General features: G+C 37.6%; 1 protein-coding gene across 6 annotated transcripts in view; it reads left to right on the top strand.

Moving 5' to 3' along the window:
• MID1 (midline 1) overlaps window positions 1-27838 on the top strand; it is a 345415-nt gene that overhangs the window by 298826 nt on the left and 18751 nt on the right. For all 6 annotated transcript variants that reach the window (XM_084789911.1, XM_084789914.1, XM_084789913.1 and 3 more), the window contains exons 4-7: window positions 3419-3526; window positions 7655-7803; window positions 14958-15085; window positions 19939-20082. In XM_084789911.1, coding sequence (XP_084646037.1) covers window positions 3419-3526; window positions 7655-7803; window positions 14958-15085; window positions 19939-20082 — 529 coding nt within the window. The remainder of the gene's footprint in view (window positions 1-3418; window positions 3527-7654; window positions 7804-14957; window positions 15086-19938; window positions 20083-27838) is intronic.

Here is a 27838-nt window from a genome sequence, read left to right on the forward strand (position 1 = left end):
CTGATATCATGCAGAAGCCCATGGGCCAGTTTTGAAAGAATGGATGAATAAATAAATAAACATTTGGATGTGATTCTTTCAAAGGAAAAGTGGCAGTTGTATTGTAAGCACAGACAGAACTTCAGCCAGCCAGCATGGCATTTGTTATGGCACTTGAAATATCGGATAACAAATAAGAGGGCTTATCAAAAGAGGAACAATACATTCTTGGTTTTAAACTTGCGATTGTCTCTAACTTGAGAGGGACCAATTTGAGAAAGTTGGTGCTAGTGCTAAAGAACAAAAGCAAACCAAGGGGAAGAGATGATGACTTTCAAGAAGGAAAAAAGAAGCTGCAACTCTAGATGTAGAGAAGGTATATGCTAAGCACATGGGGGAGGTTCAAAGGCAGATAAAGTAAAGCCAGCTGTGGTCCTTGATTTCAAGAACTAACTTGATGTTTGCTTGTCAACATATTTGAGAACAGTTGCAGTGAGGAGGCAGACATGGGACAGGCCATTATTTTAAGCTATATTTGTATTTTTCCTGATAAATTGATCTGTATTAATATTTTTCAGACAAATCAAAGGCTTTGAAGATCAAATTCCCCATTTCAATGTCATTCAAATATAAGATGTCCTATTTACCTCTATTCCACATTTGACTATATTTTGGGGGCAGGGAAAGAGACCAATGACAAAAAAGTGGAAGGGCATATCGAGGGGAAAAGGTTTAGGGAATGTTTTTTGGATGTTCAGATGGCTCCAAATAGAACACTTCCATCAGCCTCAATGATTTCTTTATCAAAAGATGTGAATCAGAAATGAAAGCTAAAGTCGCACCCAGTATCTGCTCCTTTCCAAACCAAACATGTGAACTAGAGACACCTGATGACATCTGTCTCCTTCACAGTCAAAAGAAATGAAATCCAATCAAAGCATTAACTCTTTTTAAAATAACATGATAGAGTAAAACTGTGGAAAACCTCATTGTAGTGAAATAATTTCATAGTATTATTCAACTTTTTATTCTACCTGTTGGAATATAAGAGTGCTACAGTTAACAAAACTTTGAAACTTAATGAGAGCAGAAAAAAAAGATTCAACTTTTCTGGTTTCAAAGAAAAGCTCAGCTTGCATTCTTTGGGGGGGGGGATAATGTATCCAAAAATTGTCACACCATGTTTCCAAATTTCTGGAAATATTCCTTTGAGGCAATGGTGATTGTAGTAGCAAGTTTTTCAGAATATGTTTGGGTCAACAAAGTACATCTCAGTCCACTTTTTTAAATTTAGCAAAGCTAACCAATCTACCATAAAAATGAAGTCTGTACAATTGAATTACAAGCTACTATGGCAACTGTGGTACACTTTCCCTAATTTGCAGTAACAGAAATTTGGATGTGTATTGAAAGAGGAATGGATCTATTAAGAAGAAACTTAAGAAATGGAGCTTCTGGCTTAGGATTCTGGATAAGAGTAGTGTTGATAAAAACAGACCAGGGGATCAAGTATCACCACAGTCATGATAGAAGCTGATGGTTAGATACAGAGGGTGACCAAGATGGAATATTGTGACTAACTAACTTGGCAGTGTTCCTTTTGAACATATGTCCTGCAAGGAAGTGCACAGCTGGACACAGGGTAAAGTTCTGAAACTTCACTAAGTTTCATCAAGAAAAGAATCTTAATCAATTCTGAATTCCTGACATCTCACTTCTTCTCATAATATGTTCATGTAATCAAAATGGCCCCTTTCTTTTCACAGCTTAGTTGTAATCACTTATGAAATTGTGTTGAGATGAAAAGGGAAAATAAGACATTGATTGAGAGTACGTTTTAAGCAGATATTTGAATAGAAAACTGAATTTACTTAGAAATTCTTTAGGGGAACTAGAAGTGAAGACATAAAAGAGTAAAAGAAAAAGAAATTATGCACACTGTAATGATCCCTATACTTACATTTTTAAATGCAGTATTTGAAGCTCTTGTGTTATAGCTAATTATAAAGATAAGAAGAAGTGATGTATAGAAATGTACAAGTGTATGCAAACTCTGTGGCGTTTTACTTATGGCATTTCACAATAAAGTTTACTACAAAACAAAAACAAACAAACGAACAAAAAAGAGTGGTAAGAGAAGTTGAAGCCCCTGATTATCTTCCCTGAATTATCAGCCTGACTTTGAAATTCTGTAGCTGTCAGTCAGAGCTTTCCTTTGCCTTTGTTTATCAGACAAACATTTAGCCAATACTTCTGTGATAATTTAACATAGGACACAATGTCTCATGCTTGTTACAAGTAGTTGCTGACCATCTTCCCCAGAAAATGTCTGTGTCATCTTTTTGTGGCATCTGTTCATGATCAAGAAAGAATAAAATTCCAGGAATCCTGGGCTTCTTGAAAAGGCGCATAGTTCCTGTGAGCCTCGATGACTGAATATTTTTCCAGAACTCACAGTAGTACTTCCACTTTATCTCATTCATAAAGAATAAAAATATCCTAGCTCGTTACCCAAGTCAAAAGAACTCATCGCCGGGCCTTGTCTTCTTTTGTGAGATAGGGTAGAATCATCAGTTCATTGTCGTCCTGTGAAACTTTACAGCCTCTCCTGTAGCTGCACTAAAATAATTAAGCTTATGGATGTTATCTCCATCTCCCACAGCTAGGATTGTCTGGGTTTCTGTCAGTGAATAAGCATCTCAGTGTGGTCACGGGGTAGAGGAAATAGCATGTACTCGCTGTTTCCCCAGTACAGTTGCCAAGAGTGAGCTAATTGTAACTCTCCATCCCACACAATGCATCTCAAATTTTCAAACACAGACATCTCGGCATTGATTTACCTTTTAATGAAGATGGTGTGCTTTCATTTGTACAACCTCTGTGTCCAAATATGTCAGGAATAAGATTTAAAATGAGGTCATAAGATTAATAAAGCATCAATTCCCCATTTTGTGATTTGATTTTTTACAGGGATTAAGCCCAAACTTGAATATTTAAAACGTGTTAAGTGAATATATAATGTAACCTGTTACATTATTTCAGCGAAATTTCTCTAAAATACATTGAGAATAATTTGTTATGAATAAATTGATACAATTAAATGGTTTTTTACATTCATTTTTCAAGTTTACCAGGACAGGACTTAGAAATATATTTTATCTCACATGTCAGGTCCCAACTAGTTGATAATGGCAACATATATATCCTGTTAGGAAAGGTTCTAAGGTTGAGACAAGCTTAGCAGAAAGAGTATGAGGTGTTTTCTAAGGATACAGTTCAGGCAGGCATGTGAGACCTATATTTCCCATTCTTGAAAATAGTAGAAAGGAGAATTAAAATTTAAGGTGTATGCTTAGAAATTACTAGAAGTGTACTGGTCTACACTGACAACATCATTTAACTGAAAGGCCAAATGAATGCCATTTTATTCATCCTGCAGGTCAATGCATCACGTCAAGAAGCCAAATTGACAGAAGAATGTGATCTTCTCATTGAAATTATTCAGCAAAGACGACAAATTATTGGAACAAAAATTAAAGAAGGCAAGGTATGATATCCAGAGCAGAAGATTTTTATATTTGCTAAATGGAGAGTATATACTCTCTCATACACATTTCCAGCTTTGAAAATGTAAAATCATACTCTCTGTGTTAGCCATAATTTTTTCTTAAGTATCTGCTGTAGTCCATTCTGTGTTGGTGTAGTAGAATATCCAACACAGAGAAGCAAAGAAAGAAAAGAGGATGATTTGCCCCATAGTTCTAGTGATTGGAAATTCCAAATAGCATGGCATTATGTTTGATAAGTGCCCCAGGCTGTATCATAGCAGTGAGTGTCCACCCAGAATCTGTTGAGGATATAGTTTCCCTTAGAGCACCTCCATTCACCAAGTGTACCCATCTCTTATTCCTGCAATTTTCTAGTTTTTCAGTTTCCTGGTTTCCTGAAACATAGCCATTGTTAATTGTATGCACAAGGAAGGTAGTTTGCCAGTGTCACATGGCTAAATGCAGGGATCAATAATCTTCATATCCATAAAATTTCTTTTGAAATGTTCTGGGATTTTTTTCATTTTTTTATTATTAATTTTTTATTTTTTACATATATATTTATATTATGATACATATATACAATAAACTACTTACAGCAAGAAGAACCATGACACAATCAGGAATTATATAAATATTACATTCTTAGTGTTTTGGCTATTTGTATTTGGCAGCCTTGAAGAAAACATCTTTCCTATTTTGGTGAGTCTAAAATTCTGAATGTAAATCAATATCTATCATATCTCATCATTATCAAGTTAAAACATCTATCTAGACCTAAATATATCTTAACCCCTAAACAACTAAGCTTAATTCAAAAACTAAACTACCTGGTCTTCAACCTCATCAGAGACTTGAGAGGGAATACAAATGATTACCTGAGTGTATGTGTATGTATATATATATACACCTGCCAAGGGGGTGTGGCCCTCAGAGACCGCCATGTGGTCTCTCTCTTACCTCTCTACTTCCTCTTCTCTCTCTACCTTCTCTATCTCCCCTTAACTCTACTTTCTCTCTCTCTCTCCCTCTTCCTTTCTTTCTCTGGGGTATCCCCTCCCCCCTTTTCCTTCTCTCCCCATCCTCATTTAATAATCTCCGTACAACATACTATCTGCTGCCTGGTACCTTCTTATACCTTATCACCATATACCTTACTGCGTTATTCTTTAAATATAAAAGGAAGGATCTAAAATTGCTCTGGATCTAATGGAGGGCAGAAACAGGCTCACACCTTAGTTCTGTAAACTGTAGAAGGCTTCTCATTCATGATAAGGGACAGGAAGAGATTATTGCCAATGTCTGCCTGGTACATAGCTTTCGGCAAACTTCTGTTCTGGGGTTCTGGAACAAGTCAGTTGTTAAATGGGCCCTGTGCCCTACTCATTCTGGTAAAACATAATATAGGTGCCTCAGAGATAAGACAAGATTCCAGAGTGTTGAGCCCAAGGGCCAGGTTAGGTGAAGGCAACTGTAAAACCCTTAGAGCAAACTGGGTAAGGAAGAGCAAGGAGTTATCTTCAGTTTCTTTTCTTTAAAACTGAAATGCTAAGCTCAGTTCCAAAGCAAAGAAAGAAATCTTCAATTTCTAAAGCTACAGCCAACAAAATCAGCAGCATTATCTTACCCTAAATGAATTTTGCAAGCGAATAAGCCACAGATTTGAAAAGAAACAGCCCAGAGATAAAGAAATCACTTTTAATTTTAAAGGGGCAAGAAACATGCGAAACCACAGACCAAAAGGACTGAAAGAAGAAACACATAGATAGGAATGCAGTAAATGAGCAGTTTTTCAGGTAAACTTGTAGACAGGTATGTGACAGAAAACAACTACAGAAGAAATTGGGAAACGGTTTTGGCCTTCACTGGGAGAATTCCATAAATGTAGGAAGGGACAAAAGAGTCTGAGTGACACTTGAGCATGACAGATGTCCATGGACTCAAAGATGAAGCTAGATTGGTATTTTAAATGCTAGTCCTGACCGTACTAGTGATTCATCACCTGGAGATTTAAAAGCATTCATTGCTTGTTAAAATGCAAATTACTGCTGCTCTGCCAATTACAGCTCATTAACTAGAATATTGGAGGATGTGCCCAGACATCTAGAGTTTTCCTTTGAATGATCTCCAGCTGATTCTCTCACATACAGTGCTTGAGAATCTCTTATTCCACAATATACTGACCTATAATTAAAAGACTGCCTTAAATGGATCTCTCTAGAACATTCTGGTAGTTTACAAGATGCTCTCATTTTCTTTTGCTTCAATATATGCACAGTTTGATTTTTTTCTTTCTTGTCCTTGCATATCACTTTTAATTTCAAATATCCTGATAGAGAAAGCAGAAAAATATGAAACTGAAGAACAGTCATTGTCACATTTGTAGTACACATCGTCTCTACTTCCCATATTCAAAGGATATGAGGGTGGAGTGAAATGAATCCAAAAGAATAGTTTGATCTCATTTTCTTTTGTGACAATTGTACCAAACACCTTCAATTTAGCTGTGTGAATTAAATTATTCTTTATGTTATATGATTAAATATTCCATTCATTTGGTTTATTGTAGAGACTATTAACTTATTTTTCCTTCTGGAATTTTCCCTTCCTCTGGGAATTTTTAATGGATGTGTTCTAACATCCTGAATTAGACTGGATGGCTGCCTGGGCCTTGCCTCTGTATATAATGTTGCCAGAAGCTCTATTCTACTTGGAGTAAAATGGTGTTATTTTATTCACCTAAGGTACACAGTTATCCTGATAGGGACAAGAACTACCATTATAATGAACGATGTATTTTTACCATGCTTGAGATCGCATACTCTTAGCTGCCAAGTTTGGACATTTTAATCTGACTCATTATTTTCATGGATTCATTTCAGTTTTGCCTGAACTCTTGGGCCCATCACTTCTCAATTCAGCTGTAGTTTCCTTTGTTTGCTATAGTACATACTTGGAATTGGACATTCCCTAGAGTCCTACAGATCTGACATCTCTTTCCTTCCTTTGCTTCAAGATTAGAGTTGTCCTGGGATGATAATGATGACTTGGAGAAGGCAGAAATTTCTTGAAGTTAGCAGGAATTCTGGAGGGAGCCTGAGTCTGCCTTGTCTGTAAGAGATTAACCCAGGCGTCCTCCCTACCCTTTCACCCAAGGCTATTTTCCATTCCGGAATTATCAGAAAGCCAGCCAAAACCTGTCCCCTGTTGTGTAGGTGGGGGCAGTAGGCATGAGGTGATTCCAATTACTGGTCTAATTTTAACTTGGCTTTTGGCTGGAGGGCTTCAGCTCACAGCATATTTCAAACACCAGAGCCATGGTCAAATGGGTTACCTTGGACTTATCTTGGCCTGACCAAGAGAGAGAGGTTATGGTCAATTATGTTTGATGGTCATTTTCAAGCAAGACAGAATCAGGAACTGGAATGGAGGTTGTGAAACAAGTATGTGTTTTATCACAAATAGGAAATGCTTATCAAAATAGTTATTACTTATCAAGTGAACACAAAGTGCCTGGAAATGACGTTTACAGTGAGAGGAAATGGCCCAGCTGTGCTTTTTTTGGCTTTCTCTCACCAGCTCAATAAAAAAAAAAATCAATGAGGAAAAAATGCTCCCTTTTTGTTAATTTGATAAGCAAGTTTTAGGCAGTATGGAAAATAGGAATACCTAATGTTTTTATGTCACAACTTTATTACATGGATTACAAAGAACTTTTTAGAAAAGTATTTTTACTTAAGCCTCAAATTTATACCAACAGAAATGCTTTGTTTTCTTAATGGACAGCTGAAAACCTGAGATGGAGAAAGTTCCAGGGTTCTCTAAGGTCCTGGAATAGTTATGTAGAATAGTAGAGGGGAGAGGTTCAGGGACCCTTTGTCACTTGCCACTGTACAACACCTTTTTCCCTCCTCTACAAGGAAGTAATTAGCAGTGCAGTGTTTCCTCATAAAACAAATTACCAATGCTTCTCCACGGAGATAAAGTTTAAGTTCTGTAATTGAGGCTTCCAGCTTTCAACCTCTCTCTGCTTAGACAGAACAGACAGCGCAAAAGGCTCCAGCCCTGTGCCATCTCACAAGTGTGTCCAGTGTGTGACCTTGCCTGCCATGCTTCTTTTGTTCTAGGTGATGAGGCTCCGCAAACTAGCTCAGCAGATTGCAAACTGTAAACAATGCATTGAAAGGTCTGCTTCACTCATCTCCCAAGCAGAGCACTCTCTGAAGGAGAATGACCATGCCCGTTTTCTTCAGACAGCAAAGAATATCACTGAGAGGTGAGTGGAGGGACAGCTGGGAAGTTTTCAGGCTCCTGATTGCTTATGTCTGGGTGTGACAGGTTGGCCTTGCTCTCAAACTGAAAACTTTTGTTTTCATTTCAAGGTTGAGTACCAGAGAGAACGGAAGCTTAACAAAACCCTTTCCATAACAGCCTAGAGTCAAGGTCTTTGTATCAACTGTTCACTAGTTAGACTAAAACCAACTATTTTGTGTGTGGAGGGGTGGGGGTGGGGGGGCAGTACAGAAATGCATTCTCAAACTTGATCTTATTGTATCCTTGTTAACAAGGAATGGAAGTGCAGGCCAAATACAGAAAAAGGAAACTTGTCTTTCTTTGCATGGTTCATTTGTCTAAAGGAACAATTCCACAGGTGGTGTTCTCTGTATTGTTTTTACTTGGCCAAGAAGGTTGACATCACCTGAAAAGGCTAAGGCTGATTTACATGGGCTAGAAAGGTCAAACAGCCAACCTCCTACTGCCTTATTTTAAAATACCTTCTATTCCTGGGGAGAAAAACTAGAAATGGTGTTACTTGTACAGTCAGCTCAGCAGTAAGATGGGTGAAGATGAGTCTTCTCTTGGTACACTGATGTGTTTACTATAGAAAGTATGCATTTCTTTGAGCATAGACCCATGTAATAAATCCAGTGGATCCAAAGAGAAGGCTGGTCTGTATACAACTAGTGCCACATAAATGACATCTCTAGACAATACATTTATTCTAATTTTCAACTGCCTTTTATGCAAAACCATAACAGAATTGTACCATTAAAAGACCCCAAGAGAACTCATTCATCCTGGCTGTTATCCTAGAGCAGAGATCACAATACTGTTTCAGAAAGTAAATTATTTTCAGCTTTGCAGGTTTTAAGGGATCTATCACAGTTACTCAGTGCTGCCTGGGTAGCTCCACTTTAGCCACAGGGAGCAAGTGGGTGTGGCTGCGTGCCAAAGAAACCATTCACAATACAAGCTGCAGGTGTTCCTTTACCAACCCATGACCTTAGTGAGGAAACTGCTCACGATCTTAAGATTTGAATTTCTTCAAAGGAGAAAGGAAACTAACACTTACAGGTGCTTGCCTGGGTCAGACACCATTTTTGCCATTTTCTAAGTGTATATATTATTTTCATAACCCTGGTCTTTTACTGGTAGCCAGCTACATTTTTATATTCTTATATTTGAGAAAGGTTCCTTTTGCAGCTAATTAGCTACTTATCTCCCATGAAGCACGTGAATAACAGCTGTCCTTAGTGCTCTCCTCTCCATTGCAAGAGAGGCAGGTTTCCTCATGGCTACTAGATTTCAAGTGTTTGTTTCTGAACCTTGTCCATTTTCTTATACTTTTAAATTTATTTATTTATTTATTATACATACAGTACTCTGTCTGTATGTAATACCTGCCTACCAGAAGAGGGCACCAGATCTCATTATAGTTGGTTGTGAGCCACCATGTGGTTACTGGGAATTGAACTCATGACCTTTGGAAGAGCAGCCAGTGCTCTTAACTCTGAGCCATCTCTGCAGCCCTATTTTCTTATTCTTTATCCTCACATTAAAAAAAGAAAAGTGTAAGCACCATTGCTTTCCATTGCACCCAATATACTCCAAAGATGGTTTAAGTGCAGGTCATAGATCCTCACTGGGATTTGACAGTACATTTCTCTGAACTGGGGCATATCAAGATGAAACAACTACTGTAAATTGCTTTCCTCAGCAATCCTTACAAATTAAACTGAATGCAGCTTGAATAGATGTACATCTAACTGGCAGAAAAAGGGGCCAATTAACAATTATAGTATGAAAAGACTTGTATTTGAAGGATAGAACAAACACCTGAATGTGTATACCCATGCACATTGATCCCTCTCTGATGTGGTAAGCAGATCTTGTTCTATTACTCTGTCTGCAGCATGAGCTGCTTGTAGCATGAGCATATCATCAGGAATTGAAGGATGACTGCCATTCCTGTTTCCATAAACAAACAAACAAACAAACAAGCAAAACGTGCTCTTGTCAAGTAGGAATACAGAATACCTTTAAAAATTCACTGGAAGACCTTTGTCCCTTTGTTCCTGTTTGTACTGTCTCATCTCTTACTTGCTGATCTCCTTGGTTCATCATTCTCTCTTTCTGTGATTTGTATTAGAATAAAAAGTGACTGGGCTGGGGCAAGGAGTTGAGAGATCAAGATTCAAATTTCAGTACTGCCACTTTGCTCAGAGATGTCATTTCTGTAGCATTGGTTGATTATATCTAGACCAGTCCTGTGATTCTCTTTGAAGCCACTGAAATTATTACAGTGTTTACAACCATGGGAATGAGTGAATTTTATACCAACAGCTATATGTTCTGATGTTATGTCACTTTTATTTTTGAGACTACCATAAGAGAGCAATTTTCTACTTGGGAAATGTGCTTGTGGAAGCCATTCATATGATAAAAACAATGCTGAAAACTCCTCAGGACAGATCTTCTCCATTGCAGACACTCTGTAGTCTCCTAGAGGGCTATGTGGTACTCCTCAGAAGATCTGGGGTTCCCCAGATTAGGTTGAGCAGGAACTCAACTGAGACAGGGAGTCTGTCATCTTATTCTGAGTTTTGAGGCTATTTGGAAATGCCAGACTTCAACCTTAACAGAAGCGTCCCACATATACAGAAATAAAAACAACACAGATCTTGCTACAAAGGTGAACAGGTAACAAATTCCCTCTTTTCCTGTTCACTGCATAGCTCCAAATATGATGTATTAACACTGTTCTTAAGCTGCCATTGGTGTCATTACATAGTAACCTTTTGAGCAGTATATTAAGTGAGAAAAAGCATTTACTAAATCCAGGCATAAGAAACTTCATGGACTCCTTCCAAGAAATCTAAATTTTTTGTTTTTCTTTAATTAATTAATTTACTTCATATCCTGACCAAAGTTTCCCTCATTTCTCTTCTCCCAGTCCTCCCACCACCACCTCCCTTGCCCCATCCATCCACTCCTCCTCCCTTTCTCTTCAGAAAAGGGAGGCCTCCCGTGGATATCAACCAGCCCTGGCATATCAAGTTGCAATGAGACTAAGCCTATCTTTTCCAACTGAGACTAGAAAATACAGCACTGTAGGGGGAAAAGGCCTCAAAGGCAGGCTATAGAGTTGAAAACAGACTGTATTCCCATTGTTGGAAGTCCCACATGTAGAAACAAGCTGCACAATTGTTACACATGTGCACAGGGCTTAGGTCAGTCCCATGCATGCTCTCTGGTTGGCAGTTCAGTCTCTTATGGATTCCCCTGGGGCCAAGTTAGTTGACTCTGTAGGTCTTCTTGAGGTGTCCCTGATGCCTCTGGCTCTTATAAGCAGTCTTCCTTCTCTTCAGCAGGACTCTACAAGCTCCACCTAACACTTGGCTGTAGGTCTCAGCATCTGCTTCCATTAGCTGCTGGTTGTATCCTCTGTTGCTGGTTAAGCTAGGCTCCTGCCTCCAAGTAAAGCAGAACATCATTAACAGTGACAGGGGTGGGTTCCCTCTCATGACATGGGTCTCAAGCTCCATCTTTACCCCTGCACATGTTGTAAGCAGGACAAATTAGGGGTCTAAAGTTTTGTGGCTATGTTGGTGTCCCAGTACCTCCACTAGAAGACTTTGCAGGTTACAGGAGATGGCCAGTTCAGGATCCATAGCCCCCATTGCTAGGAATACTAGCTAGGGTCACCCTCATAGATTTCTGGGAGTTTTTGTTGTCCTAGGTTTCTAGCTTGTCCCAGAGATGCCTCCCCACCCATTCCAGTTGTCTCTTCCAGTCTCTTTCCCCACCTGGTCCTTCCTGTTCCTATCCCCGACCCCATACAGTGCACCATCCTTCCACCCAAGATGCCTATTCTAAAATTACTTTTAATAGCAAATTGTCTTTATCATGAGAATGCTAATAAAATTCCTTAGGAGCAGAATGAATTTTCAAATCACCTAGAGGTTTCTCCACTTTGAGGTGATCTCTTTATGTTGTACAAGTACAAACAGTTCAAGTATCTGCCAGGCTTTAAAAAAAAAAAAGACAAGAATTCCATTTGGCAAAATGGAGAAATGTTACTTGGGTCTAAGTGTGGGTTTGGGGTGTTGATAAGTTAATAGATGTTATAACAACACTACATTTCCAGGCCCAAATGTGTTTGAGAAATCTTGAGCTGGCTAAAGGTGAACACATACACATTATGTTTCTGCAGTACCTAGATGTTTTTGACCATGGTGGTATGTGGTATTTGGCAAAAGATCCATGAACAGTGTCTCTCTAGACATGTTTACCTTCTAAAATACTGGCTCTGTGTGACTAACAATTGAGGGTTCTGCAGATTAGACATACCAAAGCAGAAAGACATGCATAGAGGAGTAATGGACAATCCTTTCACACACACACACACACACACACACACACACACACACACACACACACACACGGGGAGGGGGGGTTGGGTGGGGCAGGTGGCAAGATTAAAGCAAGGAAGTATGAAGCCTAAAACTAACAGCCTTGGCAGTATAAACGACCAGAAGATGGGCAACAAGGATTTGAGAAATAAAAACATGCCCTAAAATGTTGAATTTGGCAGATTTCCCTTTACCTGTCACTCCGTTTGAGGATTTGAAATTGTAGCCAAAGATAAGTATCTTTCCTTACATCAATGGAAAAAAAACCTGTAGGTGTTAAAAGCTGCAGTAATCTCCAAAGATTTCTTCTGTCAGTCTTTGCCTCCCAGGCTAGGCATTATCTTCCTTCTGCTTCCCACTCAAAGTTCCCACTGTCAAAACAGTGGGTGCATGTCCTATGTCATTTGACATAAACGCATTTTATTTATTGTTTGTTGACCTGAGAATAGGACAAATTTGGGAACACAATCTATTTTGGATGTACCTGAACAAAGAGGCTTCTGCCTCGAAGAAGGGAAATAATAAAGCCAGAATATCTATACTCAGAGCAGTCTCATCAATTGCCACAAGACCTGGGCTGCAAAAGTGCCTAAGAGAAAGGCTATTGTAAGTTTGGAACTTGATTCGTACTGACTGGGTTCAGTTCTTCCAATTGGGAACTATGAAATAGAACTCATTGAGTTTTATTTATTTTGTAATATTTTTGGGCATACACATGGTACTAAAACATATCTTTTAAGTTTTCTGCATTGATGCAGATATTTGGGCTCCTTGGTATATGACACACTTTAAGAGATTCATGAATATTTGTTAAAGGCAAATTTTAACTAGCATCCATCCCTATATCCACCCAGCAACATTAGCTATTCTAAGTATCACTAATTAATTCAAGTCCCTTGAATGTCACATTTAATCAATAAAATCATACAATGCTACTCTTCAATGAGTCCTTTTGAACTAGTCAGGAGGTAGCATTACATTGTCTACAATCATTTTATATACTTGAATGTTTCAATGAGTGTACATTGCCTTAGACTTTCTTCCCATTATCAATACCATTACGACATTGTAGATTAGTCTCCTTTGTTCCCTAGACAACATGGAACTTTTGCCAGATATATATCTAGAGAAAATGTATTTGGGTCATTTGGCATGTGTATTCTTTTTTATTATTATGAAATTCACATAAAGTAAAATTAACTGGTTAACAAATGCAAATCAAGGCCAGGTGTGCTGGCACACACCTTCAATCCCAGCACTCAGGAGGCAGAGGCAGGTGGGTAACTGTGAGTTCGAGGCTAGCCTGGTTTACAAAGCCAGTCCAGGACAGCCAAGGCTACACAGAGAAACCCTGTCTTGAAAAACCAAAACCAAAAATCAAAAAACAAACAACAACAACAACAACAAAAACAATGTAATTCAATAGCTGTGCCTATTTTGAACATTGCATATGATTCATGAACTTTTTGGCCAAATTTTTATAATATGATGTTTACATGGTTCATCCATATTTTAGCGTGTTCCAACACTCCATTCCTTTTGTAGCTATGTACTATTTCTATTGTATGGATAGACTCCTAGCCAGGGTATAGGGTCTTTGTGAACATCCAAATCTTTAAGAGTTCTTAAAAGACACAAATGGCTATAATCCTTAAGATAACTTGCTGGTATCAAACTTTTCTCATGAAATGGAAGAGTAAGCAGCTGAAGTCCTCCTGACTGTTGCCAGCTAGCTCTGAGATCTAGTGCAAATTAGCATCAGTGTTCTTTATAAGAAAATAAGAAACTATATTTTTATCAAAGTCACTTCAAATTTGTTCTTTTTTCCTCAAAAATTAGTGTCCTGATGTTTATGGAACTCAACAAAAACATGAAACATATCAAAAATCTAGCATCATTTTCTGTGCTAAGAAGTAGAATTCTTCAATCCATAGGTTTCTTGGTATAAAGATAATTACTTGCATTTTAGTATTTACTGGAATGTTCTGCTGTTAGTAACTGAACTTTCCAGATTAACTCAAGAGCACATAGGAGATAGACACATATATTTTGCTTTATAGTTTATACATGAGAGCTCTCACCAGAAAACCTGAGTGTGGAGCGGAGATTGTGTGCCTACTGGGAAAATTTGTGAGAAAGCTTATGAATATTTTCCATGGCATCTGCTGGGAATATGGTGGGGGGAAAAACTGGCTAGAAGGAGAATGAAAAAGAGCCTGACAAAACCCCCTTTTTAATGTTTATTTTAGAGAGAGGCTAGTAATTGATTAAACTAATCCAATATCTGGAAACATTCTTTTTTAATCTTCACTTTGCCTTTTATGCAGTTTGAAATTTTGGAGACTCTGCTTTGAAGTGGAGCAGGGGCGAGTCTGAAAGGAACAAACAGTTTCCCAGACAGATGTGTGAAGAAATGCCTGGAGCGATATGCTTCTTGCTGGGGTTAGATGTGACTGGGCCAGGCTGTTAAATACACAGCAACATGAAATATGAATATTCTTTTGCCTCCATGGGGAATTTTTTCCGATAGTATAAAGGAAAGGGAGGGCACCGTGTTGTTCCAGTTCCTTTGCTTTTGCTTTAAGTTTGCTTTGTGTTACTGTATTTTGCCATTCAAAAATGATACTTTTAAAATACCTGATACTTCTTTTCATTTTATTTTTTTCTTCATTCCTTCACAGTGATGATAAAAGCCACCTTGACATTTCTTAAAACAATGTTTTTCTTTAAATTACAGAGTATCCATGGCAACTGCATCCTCCCAGGTCCTAATTCCTGAAATCAACCTCAATGACACATTTGACACTTTTGCCTTAGATTTTTCCCGGGAGAAGAAGCTACTAGAATGTCTGGATTACCTTACAGGTATTATCTTAGTATCTTTTTTGTTCTCTCTAATATAGTGTACATTCACCTTGCCATTGAATCAATTATTTTCTAAAAGTCACATATATGTTTTACTCTTTGAAATGCTATCGAATAGGCCTATAAATGATTAATGTACACTTTGTATTTTTAATCTAAATATCACAGACTAAGTATAAGTTTGGACAAGAAAAAGAGAGAGACAGAGAGAGAATCTTGATTTCTAAATATGTCCTTACCACCATTTTTCCTCACTCTCAAAGTGGAGATGGTCAGAGTAACAGCACTTCTGGCCGTTAGAGAGATATGCAATATTTTGAGCGTACTTTTCACTGTATTAGAGTCATCTAAAGCTCACAGTATATTAATGATGGGGAAAAAAAAGCCACGTAAATACCTGGCCATCTATATCACTCTAGCTCTTTGTATTTGTGATCTTATCTTAGTTGTCACTGTATCAAATTTTCATAAAACATAATAATCTTCATTTTAGAATTGATAAATTTTAGCCATTATGCTGAAGGTCAGATAGAAAAGGGGTGAGCACAATTAGATCTGGCTCAATACTGTATGAACTTTCTAGTAAGAAACTGAATTTCATGTTGCTCTGGCAAACATTCTATAAATTACATTGCAATTCTAGATGCCACATTTCAGCCCTATACTGTCTACTTGGCTTTCCTCTCCCTTCCTCTTTCCACTGTATCCATCTCTCCCTCACTTCCTTTCTTTCTTTGTTTCTTTGTTTCTTTCTTTCTTTCTGTTTCTTTCTTTCTTGTTAGCTTAGAAAACAATGAAGAAAAGAAAAATTGGAGCTACTCATATTCCTAGGAGTAAATCTATATTTTTCCTTTGAGTTTAGCCTTTGCAGTGAGAACTAGGCTCAGTTTTTGGTAGAAAGAATGAGAACCATTTAGACAAAGTTATTTGTGTTAGCCAAAGCTACCAGGACCTGTGACTTCAGGAACGTACCATGTACACAGTGAGGCCAGATGTGCCCTGTACTTAGGACATAGAGCCATCTAGAAACCACATCCCTAACTGAGCATGGTGTCAGTTTCTCAACTCCCAGCCAGTATGTGCATGTTTTGTGGAAGAGTGGTTGGACGGTGGAGCCAAAGAGAGGGAATATTGTGTAGCATTTATTTTTATAGTATATGGATACAGTTCATGATTTTTCCTTGAGACAAACCCAGGTGCCCTTTTTAGCCTTTGTTCTGCATTTGCAAGCAGAGTAAGTTATCCCACAATACATCTCCTTATCTTATATAGTTCTCTCTTTCAAATATAATGTTCCTACTGAAGAAAGAATTAGATTCACAGAACATTTACACTAAGGAACCAAACTTGGTTTCAAATATTTATGGATAGTCTTTAGCTTTTGGTTTTGAGACTTGTCTCAACTACTATTTCTAGTTGAGCTTTCTATGGTGATAGAAATGTTCCTTGTTGATGATAACCAACATATTTGTTTTTGAAAACTTGAAATGTGGACATAGTGAATTGTCATTTTTTAATTGAGCTGACTATAATTAGAAGTTAAGGAGCTATATGGTGCTCAAAGCTCCTGAATTACAGTACAACACACTATTCACATTTTTCTCTTTTCCTTCTCTGACACCTTCATTTGTTATCCTTTCACAACATTAATTACCTGCTGCTGAAGTTTTATCCAAAAGTACAGGGGAAAGGAGGGAAGAATGGCAAAAAGTCTTGGCTAACCAAGTATGGCTTTGTTTATCAAAACAAAACAAACATAAAACTATTGCTCAAAAGACCTACCTAGCAAATTTTCACTTAAGTCTCTTGGACCATATCCATGTCACAGGCTCATTCTCAAGACCGGAGGAAACTAGAAGTTTAAATAGTTGCCCAGGGATATTGTCTGGCTGTTTTAAATCATCTTCAACAAGAATGTATCTTCACTTCCTAACAATTAATAATATTATTACTATTATTAAAAGTATAATAATATTTAAAATAGATATCCATTTACATTTTTGTAGGAACATAAACTCATTGACTAAAAAGGAAACTGTGAAAATAGTCTGCATGAAATTGTAACATTCATGAAATAGGGCTCTTTTATGCCAAACGAAAGGCCATATTAGGTACATATGATTTTGCCTTTTGAGCCCTGAAATCCAAATTCAGTCCATTTCTAGACATAACATTAATTCTTGCCATAATTTACAATGCTTGGCTGATATTTCTAAGTCCAAATAGTTTATCCAATGTTTATAAGCAGGAACCCAAGTGTTTGTAGTGTATTAGCTCACCATTCCTTGTGTAGTGTTTGTGTTGAAGGCAAGAAAATAACAGTTCTGGTTCTGATTGTGTGCATACTGAATTTGGCAGCATGCTACAGTTTTCATTTACAGAAAACTAGGAATTGACTTTGCAGGACAAACCCATTGAGTTTACAATCAAAACAGGGTTAGCCTACTTGGCTGTGCAAACAAGATTTTTTCCCTATGACATGCCTCTAAGTGGTATGTCAACTTAATAACCCGTAGAGGTGACATTTCCTTCCTGATTGTAGCTACTGCCATGTGGCCCATAGCTACTTGCCTATTTTGAATTTATTTTTCTATCTATTTATCTATTTAATCATATATTGCTATATAGGCAGCAAAAAAAAAGTCTATCTTTCCACAATGGTTAATGAAGAAAGTATTCAATTAGCTATCTAAATACAAAAAACTAAGTTGTTCTTCACTGATTCATGCATGGCTGATCCCACAGCAACAATGACCACACGGACCAAAACAAACACATTCTTATGATGCAGGAATGCATCTCCGGATTTGTGTCATTTATTCTTGCATATCCAAGCCACACTGCCCAAAACTAAATTTCACACGTGGGCTCTTCAGAAGACAAATGTTCAAACAGACATTTCCAGAAAAAAATGCTTGAAGCATTATGATGAATGCTTCTTCTTTTCTTTCCTATTTACTTGATTTTCATTTATGGATATCATTTTTAGATGGGATCTACTATATAACCTAGACTACCCTTAGGCTCACATCCTTCCTATCCCTGCCTTCTAAGTCTTGAGATTACAAATGTGTACCATCAGATCCAGTTGAGCCCTTTTTTATTAATGAAGAGTCTTTGTGAAATTTAGCAACTAATAGACAAAGCTTCTCCTTACTTGTGCTAAGTGTTTTTTCAGGTGTCAAAGTGAAGACAATTAAAGCAGAATTTTAAATTTACCATTTCTATAAAGGCCCCATCCACTTTGGGTTTCTTTATGATTTACCAATTCTAATCAGAAACTAATCTAGAATAGAAAGGACTTATGCAGTGGTAGAAGTAAAAGTTGTTCTAAATCCATAGAATGCAAGCACACTTCTCCCTTTGAAGTTCAGTTCCAGTATACAGAGAGTATAAAGAAAAGCTGTGGATCAATTCTCTAAACTGCAGGCTGGTAAACTTTGACTGGAAATGGCCAGATGGCAGATGTCTTAGGTTTTGCAAGCCATATGGTTGTAACTGCTCTGCTGTTATATGAAAACACAGATAGGCAATATCTGAGAGCCTCCTGGCTGTGTTCCAATAAAACTTTATTTACAAAAAATAGCTGTTGTGGGATAGAGAGGTAGCTTAGTGGATAAGAGGACTGGATCCTCTTCCAGAGGACCAAGGTTTTATTCCAAGCACCTACATGGTGGCTCAAACTGTCTGTAACTTCAGTCCCAGGGGAATCTTATGCCCCCTTACGGACACCAAAAACACTGCACACATATGATGCACAGCCATACATGAAGACAAATAACTATTTACATAAAATAGAATAGTAAAAAAACAGCTGCAGTTTGCCTACCTCTGCTTTAAAATTTTATTGCCAAGACAAAACACTTGTAGCCTTGTCTTTTCTTCCTTAATTATTCTCCTCATAAACTTACTTATTGGAATTAATCCACTGTAAGTGATTTTAAAATTACATGCTTTAATAGGATTTAAACTTCTGAGCTGTTGACTATGTCAAACAAAACAAAAGGCTTCTGTAGTGATAAAGGAAATCAAATACAAGCATTCATAGTTTTCTTAGTAAATGAAAATGTATTTCTAAGAGATGCCTGCTTGTTAATTGTGATCTTTTTAATTAAACATACCACCTACAAATTGAAAAATGAAAAGAAAATAGGAGTACACTAATAATTTTAGCAAGGCATCAAATATCTAATAAAAGAAAATTTTCATTTATTTAGATGATTTACTATGGAATAACAAATAATGATAGTTTTTCAAATACCTGGTGTCATGTAGGTGAAAGGTTGGCAAAGTGGGTTTCAGGCCAAATTTGGCCCTGTGGCTATTTTGTAAATGTTTTACTAATGTATGGCCATATTTGTTCATGTACAAATTATCTGCATCTGCTCTCATGATGCAATGGCAGGGTTAGGTAGTTGTAAGAGCAACAATCTAGCCTACAATACCTAAAATGTTTACATCTAGTCCTTTACTGGTAAAGTTTTCCAACCCCACTCTCCAAAGTGAATAAAATTATAACAGTTTGTCTTGGTTACTTTTTCTATAATGTGTTTTTCTTTGCACACAAGAGGCTATTCTTTGCTTAGTCTCCTTAATATATTTTCATGATAAATTGAGATAATGTCTTATTGTCTGGCTGGCTCTATTCACAGCTGTTTATAAAAACTGACAACAACTAGACAAAGCAATTCCTTAGATAGACAACTAAACATTTTGGAACAAAAATCCTCATCTTAGGATAGCAGACTTGCTAGACCTATTTAAGAAGACTTGCTTCAACAGTTAAATATCTCTAAAATGTGATTCCCAATTGTGTCTGCTGCTCCATTGATATGCGTTCTTCATGCCCACAGCTCCTAACCCTCCCACAATTAGAGAAGAGCTCTGCACAGCTTCCTATGACACCATCACTGTCCACTGGACTTCGGATGATGAGTTCAGTGTGGTCTCCTATGAACTCCAGTACACCATATTCACTGGACAAGCCAATGTCGTTAGTGAGTACCTCATGGCCTATTTACTTCTCTGTTTGATGACTCTTTTCAGATAAGCTGCATCAAAGAATATAGACACCACATGGAGATAATTAGGAAGGCAAAAAAAATTACAGTATTTGTTGGTTTCTTTTTACTCCTGAAGGAAGGAATAATGCTTACTTGTATTGCAGTAATGAAAACAGCTGGTCAAACATCAAGGAAACTAACAACCTCTGGAAAACCACATGGATGAAGCTTATAAATATGTTGTTTGATGAAAGAAGTTATCAATTCATAACTTAAAGATCAAAATGAGATATTATTACTTTAAAGTGCATTCTTAGGAGTTGAAAGTATAAACATTAACCAGGATGTTGGTTATATCTTGAAAGGACTAGAGAAAAGTGTCACGGGGAAGAAGTATATGGGGGAACTAGGGATACAGCTGTGAGTAAAAGTGTTTGTCTTGTAAACATAAGGAATGGGGCTTAAGTCTCGAGTACCCATGTAAAATAGCCAGCATGGTGGCATTTACATGTAATCCCAGTATTGGGGGAAGATGAAGACATGAGAATCACAGGCATTCAATGGCCGACCAGTACAAACTAACCAGCAAATTGCAAGTTCCCTGAGGACCCTGGATCAAAGAATAAAGTGGAGTTGGATAAAGGAAGACATCCAGTGTTAACCATAGAGTCCACATACATGTGCACCTATGTGTATACACATCCATACTCACACACAAACACATAGCATGCCACCTGCACAAATACATATATACAAAAGAATAAATGATGGTTGATAGGATGAACAGCAATTTCTGGGTGGTAGTTAACATGCTTTAGGCATTTTATCTTGCATTTAACTTTATGTACTTTTCTAAATGTTTCAGGGTTTTTTTTTTTTAAAGAATGAATTTAGCAAAATGAAAAGCTAAAGAATTTTAAGTACCTGGTCCCATTCAGAGGTACTTTAGGACTCTCCCTTCAAATCTTAGTAACCACTACCTCTAGGGAAAAACTAGCCTTACGTGAAAGGCAGGGAGGCTCCTCTGTCCCTAATGCTTGTTTGATAGTTGGTATTGTGAGTGTTATGACCAACTCCGACAGCAACAGCTGGCCGTGAAGGCTATAGCAGAGTTATTTAAATATTCTTGAACAAATGGCAAAGAGCTCAAATAAATTACTTTCCAGGGGAACAAATTTGCAACTTCCGTCATGATTTTCTCAGTTAGGTTACTATTGCAGTGATGAAACTCCATAACCAGAAGCAACTTGTGGAGGAGAGGGCGTATTCGATCTCACAGCTCATAGTTCATCATCCTGGGAACTCACGACAGGAACTCAAGGCGGAAACTGATACAGAAGTATTGGAGGAATACTGCTTTACTGGCTTGCTCCTCGTGGCTTGTGGAGCCTATATTATTATAGCACCCACGACTCTGAGCCCAGGACACTGTGCACAGTGAGTTTGGCTCTCTTATACCAGGCAACAATCAAGAAATTGCCCCCCGAAGACTTTCCCACAGGTCTATCTTGTGGGGCATTTTCTCAGTTAAAATTCCTTCTTCTCAAATGATTAACTTGTGTCAAATTGACATAAAACTAGCCAGCATAGCAGTGAAACTACAAAACATGTCAGTGTAGAATACAGCAGTAGTCACTTTTCCACAGAGATGTTTTAAATAGAGCCATATTAATTTAATGTGGTTTTTATAAGAAAAGAAAAGAAAACTCATTTCTCTTTCAACTTCTCTTTCCAAGTGCATGCAGTTCAGAGGTACATGGTGCTTTAAATAGAAATTTGGCTAAAATTTAATTATAAGAACAATACAGAAAGACACTAGCTTACAGTGATTAAAATGCAAATTAACCCCCCTTTAGACACTTTGCTCAGGTATCTCTCTCCCTCCCCCTTCCTCTTGCTCTCCCTTTTTATGCCCTCCCCTTCCTTTCTTCCTTTCTTCCTCCCATCCACTAATTGTTTTGTCTTAGAAGCATTCTGGAAGCTCTTTTAATTTTTCAGGCATGTGTAACTTAGGACTAGAAGAGTGCATCTTGAAATGTGTCAAGAGCAGTTTTGGTAACCTGTTTTGTAGGTAGGGACCAGAGAGGAGTCAAATGTGGATGGGTCAAAAAGGCCTTGAAGGGAAGTTACAGTTAAACTAGGCCTTGAATGGTTGTGGCTATAGGGAAGTGACTGACAGAAGGGTATTTGCAGGTAGCTGTGTCAGCTTAAGGAAAACCTACAGAGAGTAAAGTAGGGGAGCATATGGGAAGATCTCACTTGATAATGCCTGGCTAGAAACCTCAGTGAGGAAGGGGAAGCAGTAAAAAAGAACAGTGAGAAGCAAAACCATGCAGCTGGCTTCAGAAAGCACATGTCATGAGTCATCAGTCTCTTAAGCCCAGAGACAAGAGCTAGACCACGTAGAACTGTTCAGGTCACCCCTATGTTTGAATTTTATGTTGAGGAATTGAGCTAGGCAGTAATGTGCCCAGGTGGACAATTTGAAGCTGATGTGCCAGCACTAGAAAGAGAGGAGAGGGATCAGACCGGATGGGCTAGAAGCAAGGAAAACAACAGAGCCTTTCAAGGGAACTCTCTTGAGGTATAGTAGTAGCCAGGATCTCTAAGTGGCACTCAGCTGATAGGAGATAGAGATACTTCTGAAAAGAGTCCTCAGCCTTGCGCTGATTTCAGGTAACAGCAGCACTGTCTCTTACATCCTCTAAATGCCTTTTGAGACAAGTCTAAGTCTCACGCCTTCTAAGACTGTGAATTCTTCTGAAATCACTCTTTTTGCCCAACATCACAGGTCTTGCTGCCTGGCATTAATATATGCCAAATTTATACCCTTCTGTGTACTTTGATACCATATGTGGATATTTACTTTTTAAAAGTAAATATGATAAAGAGACATTCTATTTTGGTACAAATGAGGAATTGCTGCATTTCTTCTGAAGCATTATGGTATCCTCTTTCAAAGCCATGCCCCAATTTATTTGTCCTATTTTCTATTGATGGATGTTAGCTCTCTTACAACCTCTGTAAACATTGCCCCAATGAATAGCCTTGCATATTTTACTTTTCATGCATGCAAATTTCTATTTCTAGTATAATCTCTTGAGATATAATTGATAAGAAGAGATTATTTGCATTTTAATTTTGATTGACATTGCCAAATTGCCCTTCAGAGAGGTGACAGGTGATGTTTAAAATGCATTTTAGCAGCTGTAGGAGCTTACATTTCATTGATCTTGTACATATGCACTGGAAGTCAAACATGAGAAAGCTAACTTAAAGCAAGGTAAATATGCATTATCTACATGATTGCATAATAAATCCAAGGTCTAACTTAACTAATGCACACCATATAACATATTAACCCATATGGTGCTATACTATATAATATAGAATGGAAAACACAAGACAGAGAAATAGCAAGTATCTTTTTTGCTTTATTTACAGAATTATTTTGTGTCTTATTACTATATTATTAATTACATGATAAATAATTATAATATAATTATTACATATTATATTACTAGTATATTGGGTAAACTAAGCTAAAGATTGTATTGGACTTAAAGATAGAATGCAAAAGATAGCAAAGACATGCATAAATGAATATTATATGCTATGTAAGTGAACATTTGATAAGTAAATAAGTAGAAAAAAACATTTGGAGTTATTTAATACAAAAAGAGCGGTTCTTGTTCCATGTGAAGAATGTTGTATTTCTTTGAAATAATTTTTGTTTGACTGAGAAAAAAACCAGTGGTTATGTATTTAGCAGGATTATTTCCATTCTAGCTTCTTATACATGTGAAAGGCTCTTCTGGAATGCCGCTTGTCCATCCTTCCTAGTAGTTGATGGTGTATCTTTTATTGATAAGATATATTGTAAAACTACTGAAATTTTGGAAATGTTTTCAAAAACGACCCAGGGCTCCTTGTGGTACTAGGCAATCTTCTGTTTCTAGGTCATAGTTCACTCACTTGTTGTAATAAACCACAATTAATTACTTATATTTCTCACAAATGTGCACATCCAAATGCAAAATTAATGTTATTACTTTTTAATGTTCATTTTATTAATAGAAGTATGACTACATATGTTACTAACATTCTCAGTAATGCATAGATACATATTTAATTTATAACGTTTACCAAAAGTACTTTTCATATGTGCTTTTAAAATCTCAAGTCAGGGCATTTTGTCAGCAAGTTCTTCTTGTTCTTTGCAAAGTAAACAGAATTCATGTTTTTTGAGACCATTATGTGAAATAGTTATATGTATACATTTCAGTCATTTTGAAAGCTTTCATTAAGGTTACTAAGAATATATTATTTTTATAAGGAAGAAGGGAAACATGTTTCACTCCTGTCCAAACTGTTGAAGAGACAAAGGCTGTTAGGAACCCATGGACAGGAGAACAACAGAGGCCACACTGTACAATATTCTGCAGCAAAGTGACAGATAGTTGCTATGCAAGGCTCTCAAAACCCCCAATGTAATTAAGATCATTTAATATGCTACAGTAGGAGAGAAATGCTTCTGACTCATTGTCAATGAAAAATACTGTTCAAAGTCAAAAGGCTCAATTATGCTTTATTATAAACAAATGATCTTCTGGTTTCATTTGTTGTTTTAATATTTCTACCTAGGTTGCAGTCTGAGAATAATAAAGCACCCAGACAAGTCTAGGAGAAAGTAAAGTTTTAGTCAAGATAGTTATGTGGGTGTTTTATAAACAGATGAAGCAAACATGCCCACTAGTCTTGGCACAGTGTAGTATCAAGGTAGCATAGTACCATGTGCAAGAAATTAGGTGGTACAGGCTAGTGCAAGACCAACACTAGCAACACATTTAATGTACACTCCAAGGCAACCCCAACATAAATGTCCCCCAAAGTAGTGACTGTTGGTTTTTTTTTTTTCGCATTATCAATAATTTCTCAATTATTACCCTGACAATAATAGTAATATAAAGGGAAGGGGGAAATGGTTAGTGTTTATGAAGGTTGCTTGCTCACTGTTAAGCTACCCAGTAAATTTTTATTATTCTGTAATATTCAAGGAAAAATTAGTGACTTCTTCAAAATAATCAGAATAGTCAGTTACACACCCTGGGGTGAGGGGTTGGGGCCTTGATACAATAAATCTTTGTTAAGATTTGTGCTTGGAAGCCAAGTTGTAGTTTATACCAATTTCACACATCTGCTCTATGAAGTTACTGAAAGCATTCCCCACCACATTAAACACAGTTTCGGGTTTGTGCAGGACTGGAGGGTTTCTTGAAGCATTTTTATCTTTTCCCTCTTTGACTACAGTAGTCACTTCACTGTAGCATTTGCAATTAAACAGGAACAGTGCAAATGCAGTGAAGTTGATAGGACTCTCATTTGAATCTGCTGAACGCTATTATTGTTTTGCATTCATGCCGGCTGCTTTTGACAAAGACCTAAAGATATGAGTGGATTGTTCTAAGACAAAAAAGTTCATTTTGTTTTATTACAATTTTAATAATATTTTTCAATGTCTTCAAGTAAATTATAGGCCTCTTGGCCCTTACTTTGGCTGGATCAAATTCTAATATTTAGCTGCAGAAGGCTCCAGACATACAGTGTTTGTTATAGCTGTTTTTCTGGAAAAGGGTATAATGATAAAGGATCAAATGGAAATAGAATAGGGAAATTCTCCTGTCATCATAGCATTTAGGAGTGTTTTCTTCTCTGCCTTTATTAAAAATAGACTCTTTTCTCATATAATATACCCCATTTAGAGTCTTGCTTCCCTCTACTCCTCCCAGTTCCTACCTCCCTTTCCTCCCATCCAGATCTACTCCTCCTCTGCCTCTCATTAAAAGAGAACAGGCTTCTAAGAGATAACAAAAATAAAATATAATAAGATCAAACAAAGACCATCACATTGAAGTTGAACAAGGCAAGTGAACAGAAGGCAAAGAACCCCAAGACAAGGCACAAGAATCAGAAATACACTCATTCAAAAACTCAGGAATTACTCAACTGAAAGCTATATATACAGAGAGGACCTGATGTTGACCTGTGTAGGCCGTGTGCATGATGTGTCAGTCTCTATGAACTGATGAGCTTTGCGTATGTTGATTTATAGGGTCTTGCTCTCCTGGTGTCCTCCAACTCCCCCGGCTCTTACAATGTTTTCATCTCCTCTTCCATGGGGTTCCTTGAGCTCTAAGGAGAGGGGTTTGATAGAGGCATCCCATTTAGCTCTGTGTTCCAAGGACTCTGTTTCTAATACTGTCTCACTGTGGGTCTCTGAATTTGTTCCCATCTGCTACAGGAAGACGCTTCTCTAATGATGATTGAATAAGGTACAGATCCTAGGTCTCTGGGCTATCTGGTCTTGGTTACTGGACCAGTGCTGGATATGGGTTCCATCTTGTGGAGTGGGCCTTAAGTCAAGTCAGACACTGATTGGTTACTCACACAAGCTTTGTGCAACCATGGGCACTAGCACATTTTGCAAGAAAGACAGCATTCTAGATCAATGATTTTTTGTCTAGAATAGTTTCTCTTTTGGTAGCGTGCAGATTACCTTCCTACATCAAAGACGCTAGAACATGGAGTTGAAGGTTCTATGTAGGCAGCAGCTCAACCTCCTCAGATTCTATGAGTTATGTAGGTATTGTCTTCAGCAATCAGACTTTGTTGTCAGTGTGCAGAGAGCAACTTATTATCTTGACAGCCACCTGGGTTGCTTGGGATTTCGTTAGGACCCCTTTGGCCAACAACTCAATTGGTTGTAATCCAGTCCTGATACTGAAGGTTTTGTTTGGTGGCAACAGGTGGCCACCTGGGACTTGAGATGTTTTCTTTTTACCCAAGGGAGATTTGAGGAGAAAACACAAAGTTCAGAGATACAACCAATTAGGAGAAACATAGATAATGTCTTTAGTTATTCTATTCAGTATTGAACTCTTCTGTGAGTTTCAAGTTATTTCCTTCTTTGTACTTAATTTTTCAAATCTCAGGGTCCTATGATTCAAAAAAAATATTCATAGGTAGAAATAAAAAGAAGTGACAGAGGGCTGGAGAAATGGCTCAGAGGTCCTGAGTTCAATTTCCAGCAACCACGTGATGGCTCATAACCATCTATAATGAGATATGGTGCCCTCTTCTATAAATACAGAAAAGAACTGACAGAAAAATTCATGAGACCAAATGACTCATAGGAGTACCTGGAAGTACTATTCACTCTAGATCCGGAGTATCTGAGGCTAGGGAGTTGGTTCTGTGGATAAAGTGCTTACTGTTCGAGTATGGGGATGATGGTTTGGATCTTCAGAACCCACATATAAAGCCAAGAAGGAATCGTGACCACCTGTAAACTCACCATTCAGGACACAGAGAGGGAATCTCAAGAACAAACTGGCTAGCCACATTAGCCAGAGTTGGTGAGTTCCAGGTTCAAGCAAAGACCCTGTCTTTACAGATGAAGTAGAGATCGAGAAAGTCACCTGATATCCACCTCTGGCCTGCATATACACATGCACTCATATGCACACGAACATACACCCAACAGATGCAAAGAATGTGAATACATTTTCAAAACAGGTTTGAAATGCTCTTATCTGTCATAATCACAGGTGTAATTTTTGAGTCACAAGTTAGAGAAAGCATTTGATATAATCCAAAGACAGACTTTAGGGAGCCAGTGACTATCCTGCACTGCTATGCAAATATTTGTGGCTAGGTATAGATGTGTATTGTGAACTTCTTCTCACAGAGA

This window comes from Acomys minous (assembly GCF_964271855.1).
Source record: "Acomys minous genome assembly, chromosome: 7".
NCBI lineage: Eukaryota > Metazoa > Chordata > Mammalia > Rodentia > Muridae > Acomys > Acomys minous.